We start from the raw sequence: 21,126 nt of genomic DNA on the forward strand, positions 1-21,126 counted from the left end.
GGATGTGAAACACCTCTGCCTGAGACCCTGACTTTGATGGACCGAGAGTCAGATTCAGTATAAGGCAGCTTCATGTGTTCTTCATTCCCTAGCCAGACCATGCGTAACATCTCAGCATAGAAATGTGGAGCATAAGACCAAACTACATGTTTGGTTTTTTAAAGAGTTTGACCCAGGTTCCCGACAATATACATGAAAGACTGTCCTACCCCATCTATGTACATCAAGGTTTTGTTTCAGTTTAGCTTGAGGAGGAATCGATGTCATTGGGACACTGATTCCCTAAAGAGAAACTCACACGACCCCCTGCAGCTGCTGGCCTTGGGAGTCAGAATTATGGAGTGAATGGATGGAGAACACCTGCTGTAGCACTCGTCTCCGGCTGAATGGATAGGGCTGCCAACCTCCAGGTGGTGGTTGGAGATCTCCTGCTGTTACAACTGATCTCCAGCCAATAGAGATAAGTTCCCCTGGAGAAAATGGGCGCTTTGGCCATTGGACTCTATGGCATTGAAGTCCCTCCCCTCCCCAAACCCTGCCCTCCTCAGGCTCTGCCCCCAAAACTTCCCACTGGTGGCAAAGAGGAACCTGGCAACCCTATATATCTGGCTTTTTGAGGGTTTTTTTTTTTTTTGAAAATTTCCAGGTTTAATAAACACAAACGCGAAAAATACTAAAAAAAGTTGTACCACCCTAATTAAATTAAACTTTCCTCCTTAGGCCTCCAGACATCAGTCAAATATACACATTTTCCCTTCAGCCCCCAGCTCTTAGTGTTCCAAGTACATTTTCCCCCTTCTTCACATAGTCAATTGTTTAGCTATTTAAGAGAGTTTTTTTCCTGTCGTTCTCTTAAGTGACCTAGACAGGTTCCTTTGTACTCGGCTAACATTCAAACTGAAAGAGAATGGCGTCGTGAAGTGCTAACTTCAAATGCATCCAGTCAGGCCTGTCAGAATTTTCTTGCTGAGAAGCAGCCTTGGTAACCCGTTGCTTTGAACATCAACTTATGTGACTTTTAGTTTCATGCAACATTTGATTTTCTGAGACATAGAACTAGGAATTACTTGGTCACTTGTACTACTGGCGCCACCCCCTGCTTCCATGCACACGGTTTCCTTTGCACACTATCTCCACCCCAAAGCATAGAGGCTGCCAGTGCTTGGTCTATCCCTCCCATGCTGATACATGCGTAAACATGAACACATGAAGCTTCCTTCTACTGACTCAGACTCTGGTCCATCGAAGTCGGTGTTGTCTCCTCAGACCGGCAGCGGCTCTCCAGGGTCTCAGGCTGAGGTCTTTCACATCACCTACCTGCCTAGTCCCTTTAACTGGAGATTCCGGGGATTGAACCTGGGATCTTCTGCATGCCAAGCAGATGCTCTACTGCTTAGTCATGGCCCCTCCCCATGGCGTAATCTGCCATGCCAACAGGAATGTGGTCAGAAGGCGTGATATTGGCCCCCTCCTCTCCCCCTTCACAAACATCTGCCTAGTTCTGTTAATTCCATTCCAAATCATAGAGTCATAGGGTTGGAAGGGACCACCAGGGTCATCTAGTCCAACCCCCTGCACAATGCAGGAAATTCACAACTACCTCCCCCCCACACACACCCAGTGTCCCCTTACTCCATGCCCAGAAGAGGGCAAAAAACCCTCCAGGATCCCTGGCCAATCCGGCCTGGAGGGAAATTCCTTCCTGACCTCAAAGTGGCGATGGGCATTTCCCTGGGCAGGTAAGAAAGGGCCATGAGAGCCAAGCCCTGGCACAGCCCTTTCCTGCCCTCCCCTCTCACCATCTGCCTACATTCATAGTTCCATCAGTTCACCAGCTCCATTCCAAAGCAGCTGAATTTCTATTCCAGGAAGATTAGTTTTTTCAAGGGTCTCTACTGCCAGACCTATGGAGGGTCTTCCATTAACAATTTCTCTGTTAAGGTGTGGTCTTGTGCTTCAGTATCCATTAACATATTGCAGTCTTAACCACTTGGAACGTGTTGCAGAAGCTTCCACCTATACTTATTGTTACCTCTTTGCACCTGCAGTTATGTAATCAGTAGGGTTGCCAGATCCCTTTTCGGCACTGGCGGGAGATTTTTGGGGCGTAGCCTGAGAAGGGTGGGGTTTGGGTAGGGGAGGGACTTCAATGCCACTGAGTTCAATTGCCAAGGCAGCCATTTTTCTCCAGGTGATCTGATCTCTGTCGGCTAGAGATCAGTTGAATTAGCAGGAGATCTCCTGCTACTACCTGGTAGTTGGCATCCCTAGGAATCAGATTGGCATAGCTGATGTATTGTTTGCTACAGCAAGAGCAGGATAACCTGGATGGTAAATGTAATTTTTAATTTATGACTTAAAATATTAGTAGCGAATATTAGTAGCACTATCTGCCATGTTGGGGAGGGTTCTTTGGATTGTCTTTAAAGCAGAGAAACACCTCAGGAAAAAAACGGTTCTGCAGTTTGATATGGGAGCCCCCACCCCACAGCAATCAACACCCCAACCTGCATCAGTCACCACCAGCCAAAATCTCCTGGCATTTTGCCAAGGCAGTGTTGCGAACCCTAACTGTTCCATCTCCATCTTGCCTTCAGGATTCAGATTCAGCAAAGTCACCTGCATCCGGTTAATCATGACTACTAAGAATCATTTAAATAATTAAATACTCTTCCTGAATTCATGAGGGGAAAGGGAGTTATAGGGATGAAGGGTCATTAGCAAATTGCAACTATCCCTCTTCTACTTCTTGAATCTAGCAAAACAGCCAGAGCAGAATTCTGCTCTGCTTCAAAGTGTTCCATGGCCAGTGTCCAATAAATCTGCTTTACAGTGTCCAATGATTAGTCCATCAGCCCAAAGATTTCCAGCTCCAGATTGGAAAATAATTGGACATTGCGGGACTGGAGCCTGAGAAGGGTGGGGTTTGGGGAGGGGAAAGTCTTCAATGGTGTATAACGCCAAAGAGTCCACCTTCCAAAGCAGCCATTTTCGCTGGGGGAACTGACCTCTGTCGCCTGGGGACCAGTTGTACGTAATAGCGGGAGATCTCCAGCCTCCACCTGGAGGATGGCAATCCTCATCTTCAACGTTGCAGAGCCTGTGGGCACCACTGGAAATTTGGGGAAGGGTGGTGGGTGCACCACAAAACGGCTGCCATGGGAGGCAGGACCAAACATAAAATCACTTCTGCAGGGAGTGGGGCCAATCACAAAAACGTTTGGCCAGTTCCAAACCAAGCATCCTCCCATGCTGCCTCCTAGGCTCTTCTGAAGAGCTTCCTGCTCCAGTTGGGCAGAGGAAAGCCAGGATTTGCTCTTTGCTTTGGGGGAGAAGCAAGTGAGCAGCACCAGGACACATGTTGATGGGTACCATGTTAGGGAATCATGGTCGTAGGGTCTTTCCTGAGATGCTTTATCTGGGAATGCCACTGGTCAAACCCTGAACACTCTGCAGCAGAGAAAGCGAAGGGAAGGACAAAGGAGTTTGAGGCAGGTAAAATAGACTAGCCGAAGCAAATAATTTAACACATTTTCCTCAAGATTTGTGGCTCTAAACAATACCCTTCGCCGGCCTTTAACTAATTGTAATATTCCCCTCCTTTCCTTTAAAGCCTCTCTTCTGTCCTAGAAATAATCAGCCTATTTTTTTCTGCCTGTGTGTGCGAGAGAGAGGGCTTTTTCATGTGATTATGGCAAAGCCAAATGCATTTACTTTCTCAGCACAAAAATAATCTTCTTGCCTGAAGCTCAGAGTCAAGTGATGCCTCAGCTTCCCTTGGTTATTTCCAGAAATCTATTTCTTACACACACACACACCCAAAAAATCTTTTTTGGAGGGCTAATAATTTCTGCTGGTTCTTCTCCCTTTCCTTACCTAGTCATTCCTTCCTGCAATTAAAATGTACTTGAGCTGAAAAGAAAGGGGAAATTAAGGGGCGTAAAAATGATCTGGATTGGAAGATGTCGAGGAAGGATGGCAAGTCGAACTCCTGACAAATCTGCAAAATGTCTGGGAGGCTTGCCGGTGGAACAAAAGAAATGCTAAGCAGATTTGCGCGGCTGCTTTGCAGTCCTGGCAGGCATTTGTGACTAAGCCCGAAGTACCATCACCTGTTCAAACACTCTGACAGCCCCCCCGTACATGTTCAAAGCTGCCTGAATTCTAATATAGCGTCACAGCAGGCGTAATCTCACACTTCCGATGAGCAGAATGGTCAACACGTTAGGATCAACGGGGTGGTGGTGGTGGACAGTCTTTCAGGGCAGCTCCACCTAGCACACATAGGGGATGGTCCTCAGCAAGTTACAGTGTCATATAGCCCATCTTCAAAAGTGGCCATTCTCTCTGGGGGAGGGGGACGGGGACGGACAGATCTCTGTTGTCTGGAGATCAGTTGTAATTCTAGGAGATCTCCAGCCACCACCTGGAGGTTGGCAACCCTAATTCGGGAACTGAGACACTCCCCTTGCTGCATTGTTTTAAAAGAGGCTGGGGGGGGGGGCTGATGATGAGGAAAAAGGATTTCTGCTCCAGAAGCAGATGGGTGGGCGACTAGTTGGTGGGCAGCTTATTGGCAAGGGTGGGGGACAGGAGGTTGCCACCCTCCAAAATCTGCCTCCTGAGTCAACTGTCTTGGGTTGCCTTAACTGGGACTAACATGGGTGCGTCGAAACACATTTATTAAGTGATGATTTACACAAAGGCATGCGAGCCAGCGTGGTGTAGTGGTTAAGAGTGGTGGGTAGGAGCGGTGGAGTCTGATCTGGAGAACCGGGTTCGATTCCCCCACTCCTCCACATGAGCAGCGGAGGCTAATCTGGTGAACTGGGTTGGTTTCCTCACTCCTCCACACGAAGCCAGCTGGGTGAACTTGGGCCAGTCACAGCTCTCTTAGAGCTCTCTCAGCCCCACCTACCTCACAGGGTGTCTGCTGTGGGGAGGGGAAGGGAAGGCGATTGTAAGCCGGTTTGATTCTTCCTTAAGTGGTAGAGAAAGTCGGCATATAAAAACCAGCTCTTCTTCTTCATCATCATCTCCTTGATAAGGCAGTGATCAGTAGCCTCTGCCAGGAAATTAGAAGAATGTTGAGGTATCCTAGATTCATGATCCAGCCGATGCCCCTCAACATTAACTGAACTACGTTCACTGTCATAAAGGATGCCAGAATTTATCCTTTGCATTTTATCTAGACGATGCATAAAAGTGATTGCTAGCAGGAGCAGCTGTAGGCTGTGGGGGGCCGGGGAGGGGGGGGGAAATCAAATTCTGTCTGGAAGCTGTTTCCTAGCCTGGCATCTCAGAAGGTGCTCGTTGTAGGCAATGAGCCTGTTGGCTTTAAATACAGGCTTTCAGGATGCTGCGGGGATGACTGTTTACAATGTTCCTTCTGAGATTTCCAAAGAGGGATGACTCCTTCGCAGCCCCCTCCTGCCCTCCCCCCCCCAGCCCCCAAACGGAGGAAATCCAGGCATGGAAGATTTCCCCTCCCCCAAATAAAAACAGAAAAGGGGAGCTGGAAATCTAACAAAATAAAGGGGGCTGACGGAGGCGGCCAGAGCTGAAACCAGGAACTCCCTGCAGAGAATTCAGGCATTTTCAACACGTGCCGCGATGCAGATGGCAGCCCGGATATTAATAATGTAAAAAAAATTAATGTTCCTGAGGCTGAGCAAAACCAGTTTCCCACTCTCGATGCTGAAAGGCAGGAGGGACCTCTGCTGTTTACCCACTACACAGTTATTCTTGTTATTATGGTTCTCCTGTAGCCTGAAGATGAAGCAGCTGGCTCCCAAATTCTGTATCCGTTTGGCTTTTGCACTAGCGTGGGGGTGGGGGTGGGGGGAGGAGTATTCTGTGCAAATATTTGCTTTAAATCTCCTTGAATATAAAACAGAAAACCCTGAATATAAAACACAGAATATAAAACACAACCCTGTTGTGGGTTGCTGCCAGCGCTAATGTTTAACACCGGTGCTTGTGAATATCCTGTTGTTAAATGTTGCAAAGCCAGTACTGGTAACGTTACCAGATATATATTTTGTCATTCAGTGCTGTGGGTGCTTCAGGATCCATGTTGTCTCCGCCTGCCCCCGTTACGTCCTGTCCGTGGGACGGGTGGCGTGGCACACAGTTCAGACATAACGCCACAGAGAGGGATAACAGCATGGTCCTACCTGAATGAACCCAATGCTTACGTGTGCTCTCTAACCACTAGGGTTGCTAGCTCTGGGTTGGGAAACACCTGGAGATTTTGGGGGTGGAGCCTGAGGAGGGTGGGGTGTGGGGAGGGGAGGGTCTTAAGTGGGGTTTAATGCCATAGAGTCCACCTCCCAAAGCAGCCGTTTTCTCCAGCTGAAATGACCCATGTCACTTGGAGACCAGCTGCAATAGTGGGAGATCTCCAGCCACTAGGGTTGCCAGGTCCCTCTTCGCTACCGGCGGGAGGTTTTTGGGGCGGAGCCTGAGGAGGGCAGGGTTTGGGGAGGGACTTCAGTGTCATAGAGTCCAATTGCCCAAGCGGCCATTTTCTCCAGGGGAACTGATCTCTATCGGCTGGAGACCAGTTGTAATAGCAGGAGATCTCCAGCTAGTACCTGGAGGCTGGCAACCCTACCAGCCACCACCTGGAGGTTGGCAACCCTACTTGCTCCCCTCATTAGAACCGGAGGAAAAATACTTAGGAACTGCTTCTGTGACCCTCATAGGATGGATGTTGTTCAGTCAGTAAACACAGCACGCAATTTGTTAAAAGCATTTGCTAAAGGTATTGGCCCAAAAGCTTCAAGAGCTCCTGCCCGTCGGAGTTTTATATTTGGAAGCTCTGAATATTGTGACCGGCCTGTGTCCCCCCATTTTGTGATGTTTCCCACAGCGAGCGGTCCAATTTTCTGAAAGCCTCTATGACACCCTTTCTAAAAAGGGCCTATGGACTCAGCAAGGCTGGCGACGCCCTGGCCTAACCGAGTAGCAGCTCAGCCCGCACCGCGATAGGAAGCGTTGGGTTTTGCATTGGTGCTTTCAATAAGCAAGCTGTGATTCCGCCTCACAGAAAGAAAGATAAGTAGGTTGCTTACTCATGCTTGCAGCTAATAAAACTGCAGGGTCGGGGGTGGGGGGGAAGGTGGGGGGAAACAAGCCAGGGAGGTCTCGGTTTAATTATATGTTTCAATGTGAATTACATAAAGCAGCCTCTCTAACATGAACATCGTTTACAGAAGTGGAAAGCAGCCCCGAAACAAAGGCATTCTCTGCATGAGTAATTCTGACCTAGTTTAGGGTAAGGAATGCCCAAAGTAACTTTTCCCTTGTGGGCAGGAAATGGCAGGGAAGGGAGTTGTGGCTAGGATCCTTTGATGTTACTTGCAAGTCGTCAGCATACGAAGAAAAAGAGCTTCCCCTCCATCTACAGCCGTTTTTTGCACTTTCTAACCTAACACCGTCTCTTTAGAGTTCTCCATCCTTGTTTAAAGGGACATATCCACCCAGAGAGAACTTTTTATCAAGGGGACAAGTCATCCAGCCTGGGTTTAATTTTAAGTTTCTTCCCTATGAAAATTAGTTGCATGTTTGAGAGACCAGGGGAGCTGATTTCTGTCATCTGGAGATCAGTTGTAATTCCAGGTGATCTCCACCCCCACCTGGAAGCTGATAGCACCAGTTCCCCTGGAGGAAAGGGCTGCTTTGGAGGTAGAGGTCTATGGCGTTATACCCTACTGAGCTCCCTCCCCTCCCCAAACCCTCATCCGACTACGCCCCAAAATCTTCAGGAATTTTCCAACATGGAGCTGGCAACCATTGTCAGGCCCCAATAAGTCCTCCCTCAAAGGCCAAATAGGCCTGGAAAGCACCCTGCCCCTCCCCCTGCTTTTACTGACAGAAACTGAAGCCTGGAATCTGTAGCTGCCTAGCAACAGCCACTGAGGGAATCCATTGCTTAAAGCTACAGGCACTAATCATTTGCAGCTTTTTAAAACCCCTCAATGTGTTGTTGTTTTTTATTTAGATTTCAGTTTTTTGCAAACCTGGGTCTTTTTTCAGGTTTGTGGAAAGATCCATCTTTCCTGTTCACAGTCACTGGACTGAATTATCCAAAGATTTGGCCGACTTTGCTATTAGAATATGAGATGATACACATAAATCACAAAAGAAAATTAATATATAAGATTACTGCCTTGGGAGACCCACCTTCATCCCTGTACCAATAATGGAACCACAATGGATAGTTTTAAAAGCCTATTTTAGATCATTTCTTTTCCTTCTGTAAAAGACTTTCACTACCAAGAAAACTACTCTTACTCTAAAAGATTTTCACTACCAAGAATTTTACTCTTTTCACTAGAGAAACTGGTGAAAGCAGCAAATCGTACCACCATGGACATATTTTTATTGACAAAGTTGGACCACTTAATAAATGATTTCAGAAAAAAACACTACATTGTGAATCATGACTGGAGAAGATTCTGGCAAGTCTAGCAGAATTAAAATAAACCAATTATTAACACCCAATTTTAGTTGCAATCTAATGTTTCAAACTTGCCTTTCCATATACAATCCACAAAATTAGATGCGACCCATGTTGCCTTTGACCCGTGGTTCATTTTTCACTCTGTAACCGCCTTTTGGTGCATCAAGAAGTCATTTGAAGCCCCTGGACACAGAAGGGTGTATCTCTGCTCACGATTGCCCTGCTGACGTCTTTTCAGCTTTCCGATAACCTGCTATTATTTTAGCAGCAGCGAGACAGCCTAAAGAGGGGGTTTTGGGAGCTTCACACTGCAATGCTATGCAGAGTCACCTCCCCCCGAAGGCCATGAACTCTACATAGGACTGCAATGTTGGTTCGGGTTCATCTCCCCTCACCTTGTGTTTATTTGTTGACTGTCTGCCTGACAACAGGCCTCTAAGAAAAAATTGAGATAAGAATGGGATGGGGGGGAATCACGCTCACAAAAAGAACCCATGATTGCGGGAGAGAGGAAGCGACATTCCCAGTACGCTTGCTCCAACTTCTGCTCTGTACAGCTTCTGCAGGGGCTGTGAGAGAACAGCCCCCGCCCTGACATGTCTTCCCTAGCAACCAGGCTAGGTAGCACCAGATGTTTTGGTCCTTGGGGAGGTGATGCTTTCCTTCATGCAGATCGATGGAGAGTCTGCCGCTCTGGCTTATCCTGGCAGCAGCAACGACGGATGATGAATATATGAAAGGGATATTGCCCAGCCGAAGGATTGGTACACGTGTGTCAATCAAATCCTTCGCGCCAGAAAAATGCATTTGGAGAGGATGTCAGATCTATTACAGTCATGATAAAATAGTTATCTTTTTGCCATTTCTAATAAATAGAGACGGTGGGTTCTAAAGAATCTTGTGCCTAAAGCACTTGTGCATGTGGAGATCAGGAAGGTGGTGGTGGTGGTGGGCGGGGGGGGGGGAGGGAGAGAAAATGCAGTACATATCCAAATGCCAGCGTGTGTGTGAATGCTGCTGGAATAGGCAAACAAAACTAATTTTGATCTTCGACTATATAAGACAGACCAGAAAGGAGGCCGGCCACCTCCACTGCGACTTGCAAACCGTTACATTTGGCAGCGAAGCAATCCAGAACAGGATTGCCAGCGGAGGTTAAGGAAGATGCACTAACACAACTTTGAGGAGGAAAAGGGCAAGACTGACTCTGAAGCACCCTCCAGTTGAGGCCTTGCTGGTTGCTGCAAAGGCCACACCCACACTTCAAACCCAAGTCTGACCAAGGAGAGTCGTGGGGAGCATCCGGCGGGACAGACCAGAAGTGGCCCCAAGTCATATCGGTGAGGGTTTCGCCGTTGTCATGCTCTAGACAGTGAGCAACAGACTCCAGCGAGTGGCAGAAAGAGTCAGCGACCAACTGGAACTCCACCTGAGAACAACCTAGATCTTCCAAGGTCCTATATGGCACGCTGACACTCTAAAACAGGAGGAAAAATACATTAAAGCCATCACAGACCTCGTACATGATGATGAAAGATGCAAAACGAACATCAGAGTGGTGGACTCTGATCTGGAGAACTGGGTTCGATTCCCCACTCCTCCACATGAGCAGCGGAGGCTAATCTGGTGAACATCTCTCTCCCCACAGGGTGTCTGTTGTGGGGAGGGGAAGGGAAGGTGATTGTAAGCCGGTTTGATTCTTCCTTAAGTGGTGGAGAAAGTCGGCATATAAAAACCAACTCTTCTTCCTCTTCTTAAAATCCAGGAAACAATTGCATCACAGCATTTATAGTAAAGACAGAAATGGATACTTCTAGCTACAAAACAATTTAAATGGCAATTCTAATCATCCTTACTTGGAAATAAATTCCATTTAAAGCACTGTATTCAGGTGTCTTATATTGCTTTATATATATATATATATATATATACACACACACACACACACACACACACACACACACACACACACACACATATATATATATACACACACACACACACACACTTTACTGAACTTGATTGCTCGAGAAACTTATTGACTGCAATAACTCTCAGAAGTAAAATTCAAAGAAGGGGGGAAAAGAAGCTTAGTCTTTTATGGAGAAAAATTGGTCTGTAAAATTCCAATTTACAGCATGGTAAAGAAATTTCTATAATCATTTAAATGTCGAAGAAATGTTAAAGAATATAAGTAAAAGCAGAAAAAAGGACAAAATACATTGTACTGCTTTGCGCTATGAAGACTATGAAGCCCAAACCATGATTCAGAGAGCTTTCTGACAGTTTCTCACATGGTTTGAAACCCAAAGCATCCCAGGCAGCGAAAGGGTGCCTGTCTACCGTGTCTGTACATGGTTTGCCCCTCCTCCATTTTTTCCCTGACAACAATCCTGTGAGGTAGCTTAAGGTCACCCAATGAGCTTCATGGATGCACGGGGATGGGACCTTCCGAATGCCAAGCAGATGCTCTATCACTGAGCTACAGCCCTTCCTGCTTTCTGCCACCACACTCCGTCTTTTCTCTCTGCCTCTCTATATCTCTGCCACAGCTGTCCTTCAGCACTGGCCAATAGCCGGGCATGTCCCAGTGGCTGCAAGCATCATGGACAGAATTCCCTTGGATCCTGGGTTCAAGAGAACTTTATCAACTACACAAAAAATCCTGGAAAGCACAGATACTTGGCAATAATCTGTAGGCAAGTAGAATTAAGTCAGAGTTGGTTTTTATACCCTGCTTTTTCTCTACCATAAGGAGTCTCAAAGCGGCTTACAATCATCTTCCCTTCCCCCTCTCCCAAAACAGACACCTTGTGAGGTAGGTGGGGCTGAGAGAGCTCTAAGAGAGCTGTGATTGGCCCAAGGTCACCCCGCAAGCTTCATGTGGTAAACTGACAGCTAACATATACTTTCCCAGCAAAAAAAAATGGTGGGCTATAAAAGTAAATAAAATAGGGAAGCTTCCCCCTTCCTGGGGATGGGTCCAAGACGCAGCGCCTTCGCACAACCTGACAGTCCTCGACATCTGAGTCTTGACACTGCCTCAGGGGGCCAGGAGGCCCCAAACTGCCCCCTGGCCTCTGCCCCTAGGGCTGGATCCTGGCTACCACCAGAGGAATCAGCACAGATCTTTGCCACATCCCCCCTCTTCCCCAGCAATCCTTTCCCAACCTTGGAAACTAGTCTTAGGAGGCTGCACCACAGTGTGGCTTAATTGCCACGCAGTTCTGGGGGCTCCGGTGGGGAGAAGTAAAGGGGCTCTCTTTCCCCTCTTCTGTCAATGGAGATTTTGCCCCCTTTCCCCTCCTCACTGCAGCTCCTGACCTGCGTGGCTATTAATCCCCATCGATCCCATCACCTAGTTTTTTTTTTGGGGGGGGGGTCAGAAGGGACTATTGGGGTTGTTGGGGGGGGGACGTGGCGAACACCCACACCTTCTGCTGGCGGTGATTAGGATCTGGCCCCAGGGACACAGGATAGTTCTGCCAATTTTATCCAAGCAAAAGTCCCAGCAAGGGAAGGACAGCCTGACCCCATAAAAGTGGGAGACTGATCGGCCACCTCTAGCGTTTCCCTCTATTTCCCCCCCCCACACACACACATTGGGTGCCTTGCCCATTGAAGTCCTTATGGATGTCAGCCACTTGGGGGAGGGGGGAAGAGAGAGATGCATTTAATCAACAGACGATGAAGCCAGGTTTCAGCCTGCTCACTGTCTCTTCCTACCTTGTGCCGTAGGTAAGAGGACAGGTGAGTCTCTGTGCAGCCGCCTCCTAACAAGACCCAGCGGTCCTTGACTGTTAATTGCAAAACTCGTTCTGCTGTCTGACAAGCAAGCTAAAAAAAGAAATAATAATGATGATGATGATAATAAACAACGTTTATTTATACCCTGCCTTCCCCCGGCCGGCTAAAACACAATACAATAAAATATACAACGCAGTCTGGTAAAAAGACTTGGGGTTCTTTAAAATATAAAGCAAGCAAAGAGCGTGTTTTTAAAACCTAGAAAAAGAAATGTTTTCTTTTCTCTATATATTTATTGCTATACATTTGTTTCCAGCCTATATATTTATTGCTGATGCCATTTATTGCTGATGTTTATAGGGCTGGATTTTATTCATTATAAGAATTGCTTTCATGTAATTTTATTGTAACTTTTACTGTATTTATTATGCGATTTTGTTGTGAGTGGCCCTGAGCCTGGCTTTGCCGGGGAGGGCGAGATATAAGAATGAATAAAGAAAATAAAGAAAAATAAAATAAAAGAGGGCTAGGAGTTAGAGGGTCAGATTAGGATTTGGGAGACCCTGGTTCGAATCCCCGCTCTGCCATAGAAGCTTGCTGGGTGACCTTGGTCTAGCCACACACTCTCGGCCTAACCTACCTCACTGGGTTGTTGTAGTGAGCATAAAAACGGCAGAGAGGAAAATTGCATAAGCCACCTTGGCCCCCATTGCAGGAAAAGGTGGGGTATAATCGAATAAACAAATAAAAATTTGGAGGGCTCTATTGTTTTAACAGGTGTGTGTGGGGGGGTGACCATAGGGAAATAGCCATGCATAAAAGGCCTTGCGGGGGGATCTCTATTTAAATGCAGTGAGTTTTGCTATGGACTTGAATTTGCTTGAGAGATTATGGGGTGGATCCTACTCCAAAGACTCTACGGAGCAACATCTGAAGCCTTTTTCCAGCCTAGGAGCCTTCCTTCAGCTTAAGGGGCTCTGAGCCACTTCAGTTAGAGGAAGGCTCTTTAAATTGGTGGAGTGGTCCTTGGAGCATGGTTGGGTCCACCCACACACCCCACACCCCACCCTGGTATCTGTTCTGCAACTTTTGTGGCTCCCAACACTTTGACCTCTAATCTGGAGAACCGGGTTTGATTCCCCACTCCTCCTCCACATGAGCAGTGGACGCTAATCTGGTGAACTGGATTTGTTTCCCCACTCCTACACACAAAGCCAGCTAAGGGTGACCTTAGGCTAGTCACACTCTCTCAGCCCCACCTACCTCACAGGGTGTCTGTTGTGGGGAGGGGAAGGGAAAGGTGATTGTAAGCCAGTTTGATTCTCCCTTAAGTGGTAGAGAAAGCTGGAATATAAAAACCAACTCTTCTTCTTCTCATGTCCTAGACTGCCTCTTCTCTACTGGGCTAATAGAAATAGGCCCGGAGAGAGAGTTGTTCTCATGCCGACATTTTTGGTATGCATTCTCTACTTTCCCCCCCACAAAGTATGTTCCAGCGAAAGCGCAGCAATTCTTCTTACCTTCAGCTCATCCCATGAAGTTTCGTTCCTGTTACAAAGCATCAAACTGCAGACCACTGGGTCGTCAGGAATGAGATGCAAGAACCACTTGGAAGCAAAATATTGAGTTTGCAAGTCCTTCACTCTGCCATAGCAAGCAGGGGTCAGAAATTGTAGAGACGGAATCGGCTGGGATCCTGTTCAATAAGGAAAAATAATTATGCACATTATTCTGTTAACAGAAAAGGTCATGCATTGCTTTAGCACTGTATGGCATTGAAACTAATTGGTTTCTTTTAAAATTAACTTGAATAAGAGGCCTGAAATATGCTAAATTTTCAACAATCCTAGCAGTCAACACAACAGAGGCAAATCCTTCCAGGCAGGCCACGGGGTTAATTTATTGTGAAAATAATTGCACGGAAGAAAATATTTCTTCCCATAATACCCAATTTGTTTACTTCCATGGCCCAGGGGGGCAGGATAGCTGATCCTACCTAGGTGATTCTTGGACAGTGATTCTTAGACCACTACTTAGGCCTGATCTACACAAGCAGCAGAATAAGATCGCAGAGGGGTAATGTTGTAAAGTTCTCCTGATCTCCAGACTACAGAGACCAGGTCCCCTCGAACAAACGGACGCCTTGGAGGGCCCAACTCTATGGCAGCCCCCCCCAACCTTTTTGGGTCTGCGGTAGGGTTGCCAAACCCCAGGTGGTGGCTGGAGATTAGGGTTGCCAGGTGCCCGCTGGTGGCGGGCAAACCCCCGGCAATTGCCCCCTCTCCCCACCAACCACCCGAGGGTCGGCAGGCAAACATGCGCGTGTGCATACCGCAAGTGGCACTTCCGGTATAGAACCGGAAGTTCCACCTCGCGAGGGGCTTCTACCTCTTACTTTGAGTGGTAAAGGGCCGTTTTACCACTCAAACTAAGAGGTAAAGGCCCTTTGCGAGGTGAAACCTCTGGTTCTATACTGGAAGTGCCGCACGTGTGTAGGCGCATGCGCGCTTAAACGCGAAAGCCTCCCACTGGAGGAAGAGAGGGACCTGGCAACCCTACTGGAGATCTCCCGCTCTGACACCTGATTTCCAGGTGACAAGGATCAGTTCCCCTGGAGAAAATGGCTGCTTTGGAGGGCAGAGGGCTGTACGGCATTATGCCCCACTGAAGTCCCTCCCCTCCTTTAACCCTGCCTTCCCCAGGCTCCATCCCCCAAATCTCCAAACCTGGAGGTGGCAACCCTCGTCTGCGGGCACCTTTGGAATTCTGACACAGCATGGTGGGCGCAGCCACAAAATGGCTGCTGCAGGAGGCGGAGCCAGACACACAATGGCTGCCACGGGGGACGGAGCCAGCCATGAAATGGCTGCTGCAGCTTTCCTTCAGTCACATAGTGAAGATCCTGGAGCTGCAGCTGCTGCCAAACCAGGGTTTTCAACCTGTACAGCCCACCAAATGGCCAATGGCTATATGGTTGCCAGGTCCCTCTTCAATATTGGTGGGAGATTTTTGGGGCGGAGCCTGAGGGAGGGAGGGGTTTGGGGAGGGACTTCAAGGCCATAGAGTCCAATTGCCAAAGCGGCCCTTTTCTCCAGGGGAACTGACCTCTATCGGCTGGAGATCAGTTGTAATAGCAGGAGATCTCCAGCTAGTACCTGGAGATTTCAAAACAAAACAAATCACAGCACTCTCAATATTTCAACATCCAGTTTATTTGACCATCTTGACCATTTTGGCTAATTTGGCCATGTTGTCTTTTGTATATATTGTACATAGTTGCTGTTCAGTACCTCTTGTGTGTTTAGTCATATCTTTGCATGTTATCATATAGGTTAGTTAGTCATGTTCTATAGTATGATTCATTTTCTATAAACTGTGGATGTTGAAATATTGAGAGTGCTGTGATTTGTTTTGTTTTGAAGTTCCCATTACAGCACCAGGTGATTCTTATTTTGTACTTAGTACCTGGAGGTTGGCAACTCTACCAATGGCCAACTGGAAGCCTTGCTAGGCAAAAGCACCACCTACTTTCTAAAAACGTAGGAGGGAGCCAAGAAAGGTATCAGCAGGCACCACGATGCCCATGTGCACCACGCTGGGGACCCCTGATCTAGGGCATCACATTCTTGCTGAGCTCCCGAAACTCTGCTGCCCCCATGCACCAACCCCAAATGTTCAGGAATTTCTATGCCCGAGTTGGCAACCCTTGGTGGAAACGACTGTGCTACTGCAGGCAAGGGGTTACAATCTGCAGTGTCCCTGGGCATGAATAATTCTCTGCGAGTAGGAAACTAGGACAGCACATGACGGGGCTGCGTCAGAGCACGCAATCCCTGACACGTTAATATTGTATTTGCAGGGAGCTTGTATGGAGGGGAGCAGCACAATGCGCCTCTCCCCATCTATGCTCTCAAGCAGTGGAGGACAGTTCACCACTTCAAGATTCCGCCATCATGTTCCGCTGCCCATGTAGACCAAGCCTTCAGACAACAGGACGAGGAGGGGAAGTCGATTCAGAGCTGTTCATTGCAGCAACTAAGTGGTGACAGTGTGAACGTAAGAACATAAGAAAGGCCCTGCTGGATCAGACCCAGGCCCATCAAGTCCAGCAGTCTGTTCACATGGTGGCCAACCAGGTGCCTTGAGGAAGCCCACAAGCAAGATGACTGCGGCAGCATTTACCCTGCCTGTGTTCCACAGCACCTCACAGAATAGGCATGTTCCTCTGAGACTGGAGGGAATAGGGATGCATCATGACTAGTATCCATTTTGACTAGTATCCATTAATACCCCTCACCTTCATGAACATGTCCACTCCCCTCTAAAAACCTTTCAAGCTGGCAGCCATCACCACATCCTGTGGCAGGGATTTCTACAACTATTTGTTGTGTGAATAAATACTTCCTTTTATCTGTTTTGAATCTCTCACCCTCCAGCTTCAGTAGATGACCTTGCATTCTGGTATTATAAGAGAGGGAGAAAAGCTTCTCCCTGTCCACTCCCTCCATACCATGCCTGATTTTATAGACCTCTCTCATGTCTCCCCTTAACTGCCTTCTTTCCAAGCTAAACAGCCCTAAGCGTTTAGCCTAAGAGCAAGCTGGTCACAGCATGCTGAGAGGTGGTTTCATTCCCCTTCCTCTACAGTCAACTTTATGGAGGGTCTGTGGCTCAGTGGTAGAGCATCTGCTTGGCGGGCACAAGGTCCCGGGTTCAATCCCCTGCAACTCCAGTTAAAGGGACTAGGCAGGTAGGTGATGTGGAAGACCTCTTCCTGAGACCCTGGAGAGCCGCTGCCATTCGGAGTAGACAATACTGACTTTGATGGACCGAGGGTCCGATTCAGCAGAAGGCAGCTTCATGTGTCTTCTCCAGGGGTCCTGTCCCTCGTTCTGACGAGATCACGAGAAGGCAGAGAGGGAAGCCCCCGCCCCTCACCCCAGACACACAAGGAGGGGCTAAGGGTCAACCGTGGTGGGGAGAGACAACCCCACGCGCACAGCAGGTCATAGTTATATATTTAATATTCAGACATAGACTTATATTATTGTATGTGTACGTTTGGTAGGGAGGTGCACAGGGAATACAATAGTCACGTGGCTTTTTTGGTTGAGGGTAACTGTGCTTTTTGGCTTTCCGTGAGCTGCACAGCAGATACGACCGTTCTAAACAACTCTGAACGAGGTCTCGGTTCCAAGTCATCCTCTTCAGAGGTGCAGCATCAACAGCAGGCAGGTCAGCTGGAGACTGATAAGTTTCCCAAATTAATTAGGCAACCAAGGGTCCCACGTTACTCTAGGAGTTCAGTCTCTATGCTCACTCTGCATCCAAACCTCAAACTGTCTCTTACTGGTGGTAGCCAAGGCAGAAAACATGGGACACGAGGGCCTCCCCCTCTTCCTTCCAAGGAACTATGAATCCCGTAGGGTGGTTTTTTTTTTTTTTTAAATGCAGTAGCAGAAAACGTTTGGGTAGCCCTCCCTTTTAAGCCACCTTAAATAATAAATAATCGCTACTTTAGGATTCTACTTTAAATAATAAATAATGTAGCAGCAGAAAACGTTTGGGTAGCCCTCCCTTTTAAGCCACCTTAAATAATAAATAATTGCTACTTTAGGATTCTACTTTAAATAATAAATAATCACTACTTTAGGATTCTGCCTCAGGGCTATAAATATTTCTGCCAGCTCAAGAGAAAAACTATTCAGGATGTAATACCAACACCAACAAGCTGTTTGCACAGAGTTCTTCGGCAAACCTGGCTGAAATCAGTGGAGGTCAAAGGGGCAGGACACATTTTTTTCCAGACTGAAGCACAGTTTTAACCGCTGAAACCTATTGTGAGCCGGCCTGAGCCTGGCCCAGCCAGGGAGGGATAGAAGCCAGCCGGCTAGTTAGCGTGACTGGCTCTGAGGCCTGGTTTGCCCATGCTGCAAATCTGAGGGGGCAGAAAGGACTGTACCACTTTCCCACTGCAAGGAGCAAGGAGAGAAGAATCACATTAATACTTCCCATCTAAAACTCCCTATAAATTAGGGTTGCCAGCTCCAAGTTGGGAACACCTGTAGATTTTGGGGGGTGGAGTCTGAGAAGGGTGGGGTTTGGGGAGGAACCAATGCCATAGAGTCCAATGGCCAAAGCGGCCATTTTCTCCAGGTGAACTGATCTCTATCGGCTGGAGATCAGCTGTAATCCCAGGAGATCACCAGTTATTACCTGGAAGTTGACAACCCTACTATAAATAGAAAATTAGCAGAGAGGGCAGGTTCCAGTGGAGCCCTTTGCATGCATGATAATTTTCCAAAATATATATTTATTTAGGTATTTCTATTTTGCTCTTCCCCCCACCAAGACCGCCAAAATGGCTCACGATGCCATTCTCCCCTCTCACAACAACTCTGTGAGGCAGGCTGGGCTGAGAGTGAATGGCCTGAGGTCAACTGGCAAGTTTCCACGGTAGAGTGGAGATTTGAACCCGGGTCTCCTAGTCCAACGCTGTAACCTCTACGCCATTCTGGAGGCAATTTGGGTTGAGAGAGATAGAGATTTGCTCAGCCAAACCCTGCCTGAGGTCTCAGCTGGAAACAGAACTCCAGCCACTCCAGCTCTCTGACAAACATAACCCCCCTCCCTGCAGTATGAAGAAGGCTGTCCATTCTCAGCCCCTCCTGCCAGAGGCAGAGGCCAGGCCCAGCTTCCACGAGAGGAGCCTGAAGGCTGGCAAGGGGGGGGGGAGCAGAAGGAGGAGGAGAAGCAGTAGCATTTTTCAGGTTTTGGGTTTTATAAACCCAGAAATTTTCAATTTTCTGGAAAAGCCAAATCCATTGTATTCGTTTTGAGCTTTATGAAAATTTCCAGGCTTAATAAACACGAACCCAAAAATACTAAAAAAAAAGGTGTACAGCCCTAGTTAAATGAAGAAGAGAAGAAAAAAAGAAGAAGCAGAGTTGGTTTTTACAAGCTGACTTTCTCTACCACTTAAGGAAGAATCAAACCAGCTTACAATCACCTTCCCTTCCCCTCCCCACAACAGACACCCTTTGAGGCAGGTGGGGCTGAGAGAGTTCAGAGAGAGCTGTGACTAGCCCAAGGTCACCCAGCTGGCATCATGTGGAGGAGTGGGGAATCAAACCCGGTTCTCCAGATTAGAGTCCACCACTTCAAACCACTGCTTTTAACCCCTACATCATGCTGGAAGGATAATCCTGACAAAGAAAGAACAACGGCTGCCGCTGAGGGCCCAGCTCAACGTCCCTTAAAAGAAAAGGACAGCTGTCCGGAGGCTGGATTCAGGTCAGCACCTTGTTGAGCGGAGGGGTTAATCTGCCTCATTCTCCTCCCTCCCCCCCCAAATGTGGTGTTACCATCTGAAAGCAATTCACCACCCCCTTGGCTCTTGGCAGCCCGGAAAGGGTATCAGGGGAGGAAGAGGGTCCTCGGTCAGTGGCAGAGCACACGCTTGGCATGCAGAAGGCCCCAGGTTCCATTCTTGGTATCTTCAGTTAAAAGGACCTGGTAGTAGAAGATGTGGAAGAAGCTCCACCCGAGACCCTGGAGAGTCTCTGACAAAGGCAGCTCTGACTCCCGAAAGCTCAGACCCTGAAAATCTCACTAGTCTATAAGGCGCTACTGGACTCGAATCAAGCTGACAGAGTAAGAATTAGAGCAACACAGCTCTTCTTTAAGAAACGTGTCATGAGGCCGTCGATGATGCAGATGGATCCATTACCTGTCATTTCCTTCAAGGGCTCCATCATGGCGGCTCCAACTCTTTCTACAGCAACCACCTGGTTCTCCTTCCAATACTGTTTCAAGGCCGGGTGGATGACCTTCTGGCAAATCACAAGGCCCACACCGTCCTTGACCATCCGCTGGCCTAAATTAAACAGCAGATCCAAGACCGCTGCTTCTAGGGAAACCCCGTGATGGACGATGACGCCTCCTTCTCCAGTATTACTAATGTCTCCAGACAGAGACGCGGAGAAAAGGGCCATTTTGATTGTGCTCGAAGTAGTTCTTCTGGCAGGAAGCATCCTTGTCAGGTGGAATCCTGGTGTTTCAATCAGGAGCCCGGGATGGACGCTGGAATCCATCACTCTCTTTTCTTTTATGGGCACATAGAGACATTTTCCTAATCCAACACCAGCCCCAACGTTCTGCGGAACCGTGAGCAAAAAGGCTTTCAATATCAACACGCTGACATGATCGACTTCCTTTCCACTCAGCATGCAAGCCGGCTTGCTGGTTACTACGCTGCGGACCAAATCGAGGAGAATCTTAGAACTGCTAAAATCCACCGGCATTTTACAGCCGCACGCTTCGGAAGCGAGATAATCGAGGCTCTGGCTCAAAAGGTTCTGGCTAATTTTGACACGCGTCCAAGAAGCGACGTTCAGGTCTCGCCATTTTTCCAGCAGGCTGCAGCACAGAACAGCCGTGAACAAACCCCCGTCTCCAAAGCGAGAGACATGATTCCGCACGGAGGCCGTCAGAAGCTTTAATACGGGATGGGTGACGGAAAGGGAACCCAGCAAGGCTGAAGAGTGTGATGTTGTGCGGACGTAGCCGCCCACACCGTTGTGTAGCTGCTTAAGCCTCCCAGTAGGGCCATAGCAGGACTTCACTATTTTACCGAACACAGACAGAGCGTGGCCAACAGCTTCCTGACTTAAGGGCTCGCTGGTACACAAGGACGGTTTTTTAACGTCAACGCGAGACATCTTTGCAAGAAAGACTCCAGGCCAGCATTAGTTGTATTCCACTTCTAAAAAATTCATTTAATGAATTAGAGACGGAAATGTGTGCACGATGAACACGTGGACTTTTGCGGACAGTGACAAACACGTTGACAGAGCAGCCCTTATTCAATAGTTAACAAGTTACTAAGTGAGTGTGATGTCTGACGCTGCAGA

The 21,126-nt window shown here is 47.9% G+C and overlaps 1 protein-coding gene across 1 annotated transcript; it reads right to left on the bottom strand.

Moving 5' to 3' along the window:
- Positions 1 to 9,503: 9,503 nt before the first annotated feature.
- MKKS (MKKS centrosomal shuttling protein) lies at positions 9,504 to 20,961 on the bottom strand. Its single transcript, XM_056856714.1, has 4 exons — positions 19,944 to 20,961; positions 13,735 to 13,910; positions 12,194 to 12,304; positions 9,504 to 9,944 (listed from the first exon to the last, which is right to left on the bottom strand). Exons 1-4 carry the CDS (start codon positions 20,932 to 20,934, stop codon positions 9,504 to 9,506), a joined length of 1,719 nt encoding a protein of 572 aa, XP_056712692.1. The 5' UTR covers positions 20,935 to 20,961.
- Positions 20,962 to 21,126: the final 165 nt, after the last annotated feature.

The sequence above is a fragment of the Euleptes europaea genome, chromosome 10 (assembly GCF_029931775.1).
Source record: "Euleptes europaea isolate rEulEur1 chromosome 10, rEulEur1.hap1, whole genome shotgun sequence".
NCBI classification, from domain to species: Eukaryota; Metazoa; Chordata; class Lepidosauria; order Squamata; family Sphaerodactylidae; genus Euleptes; species Euleptes europaea.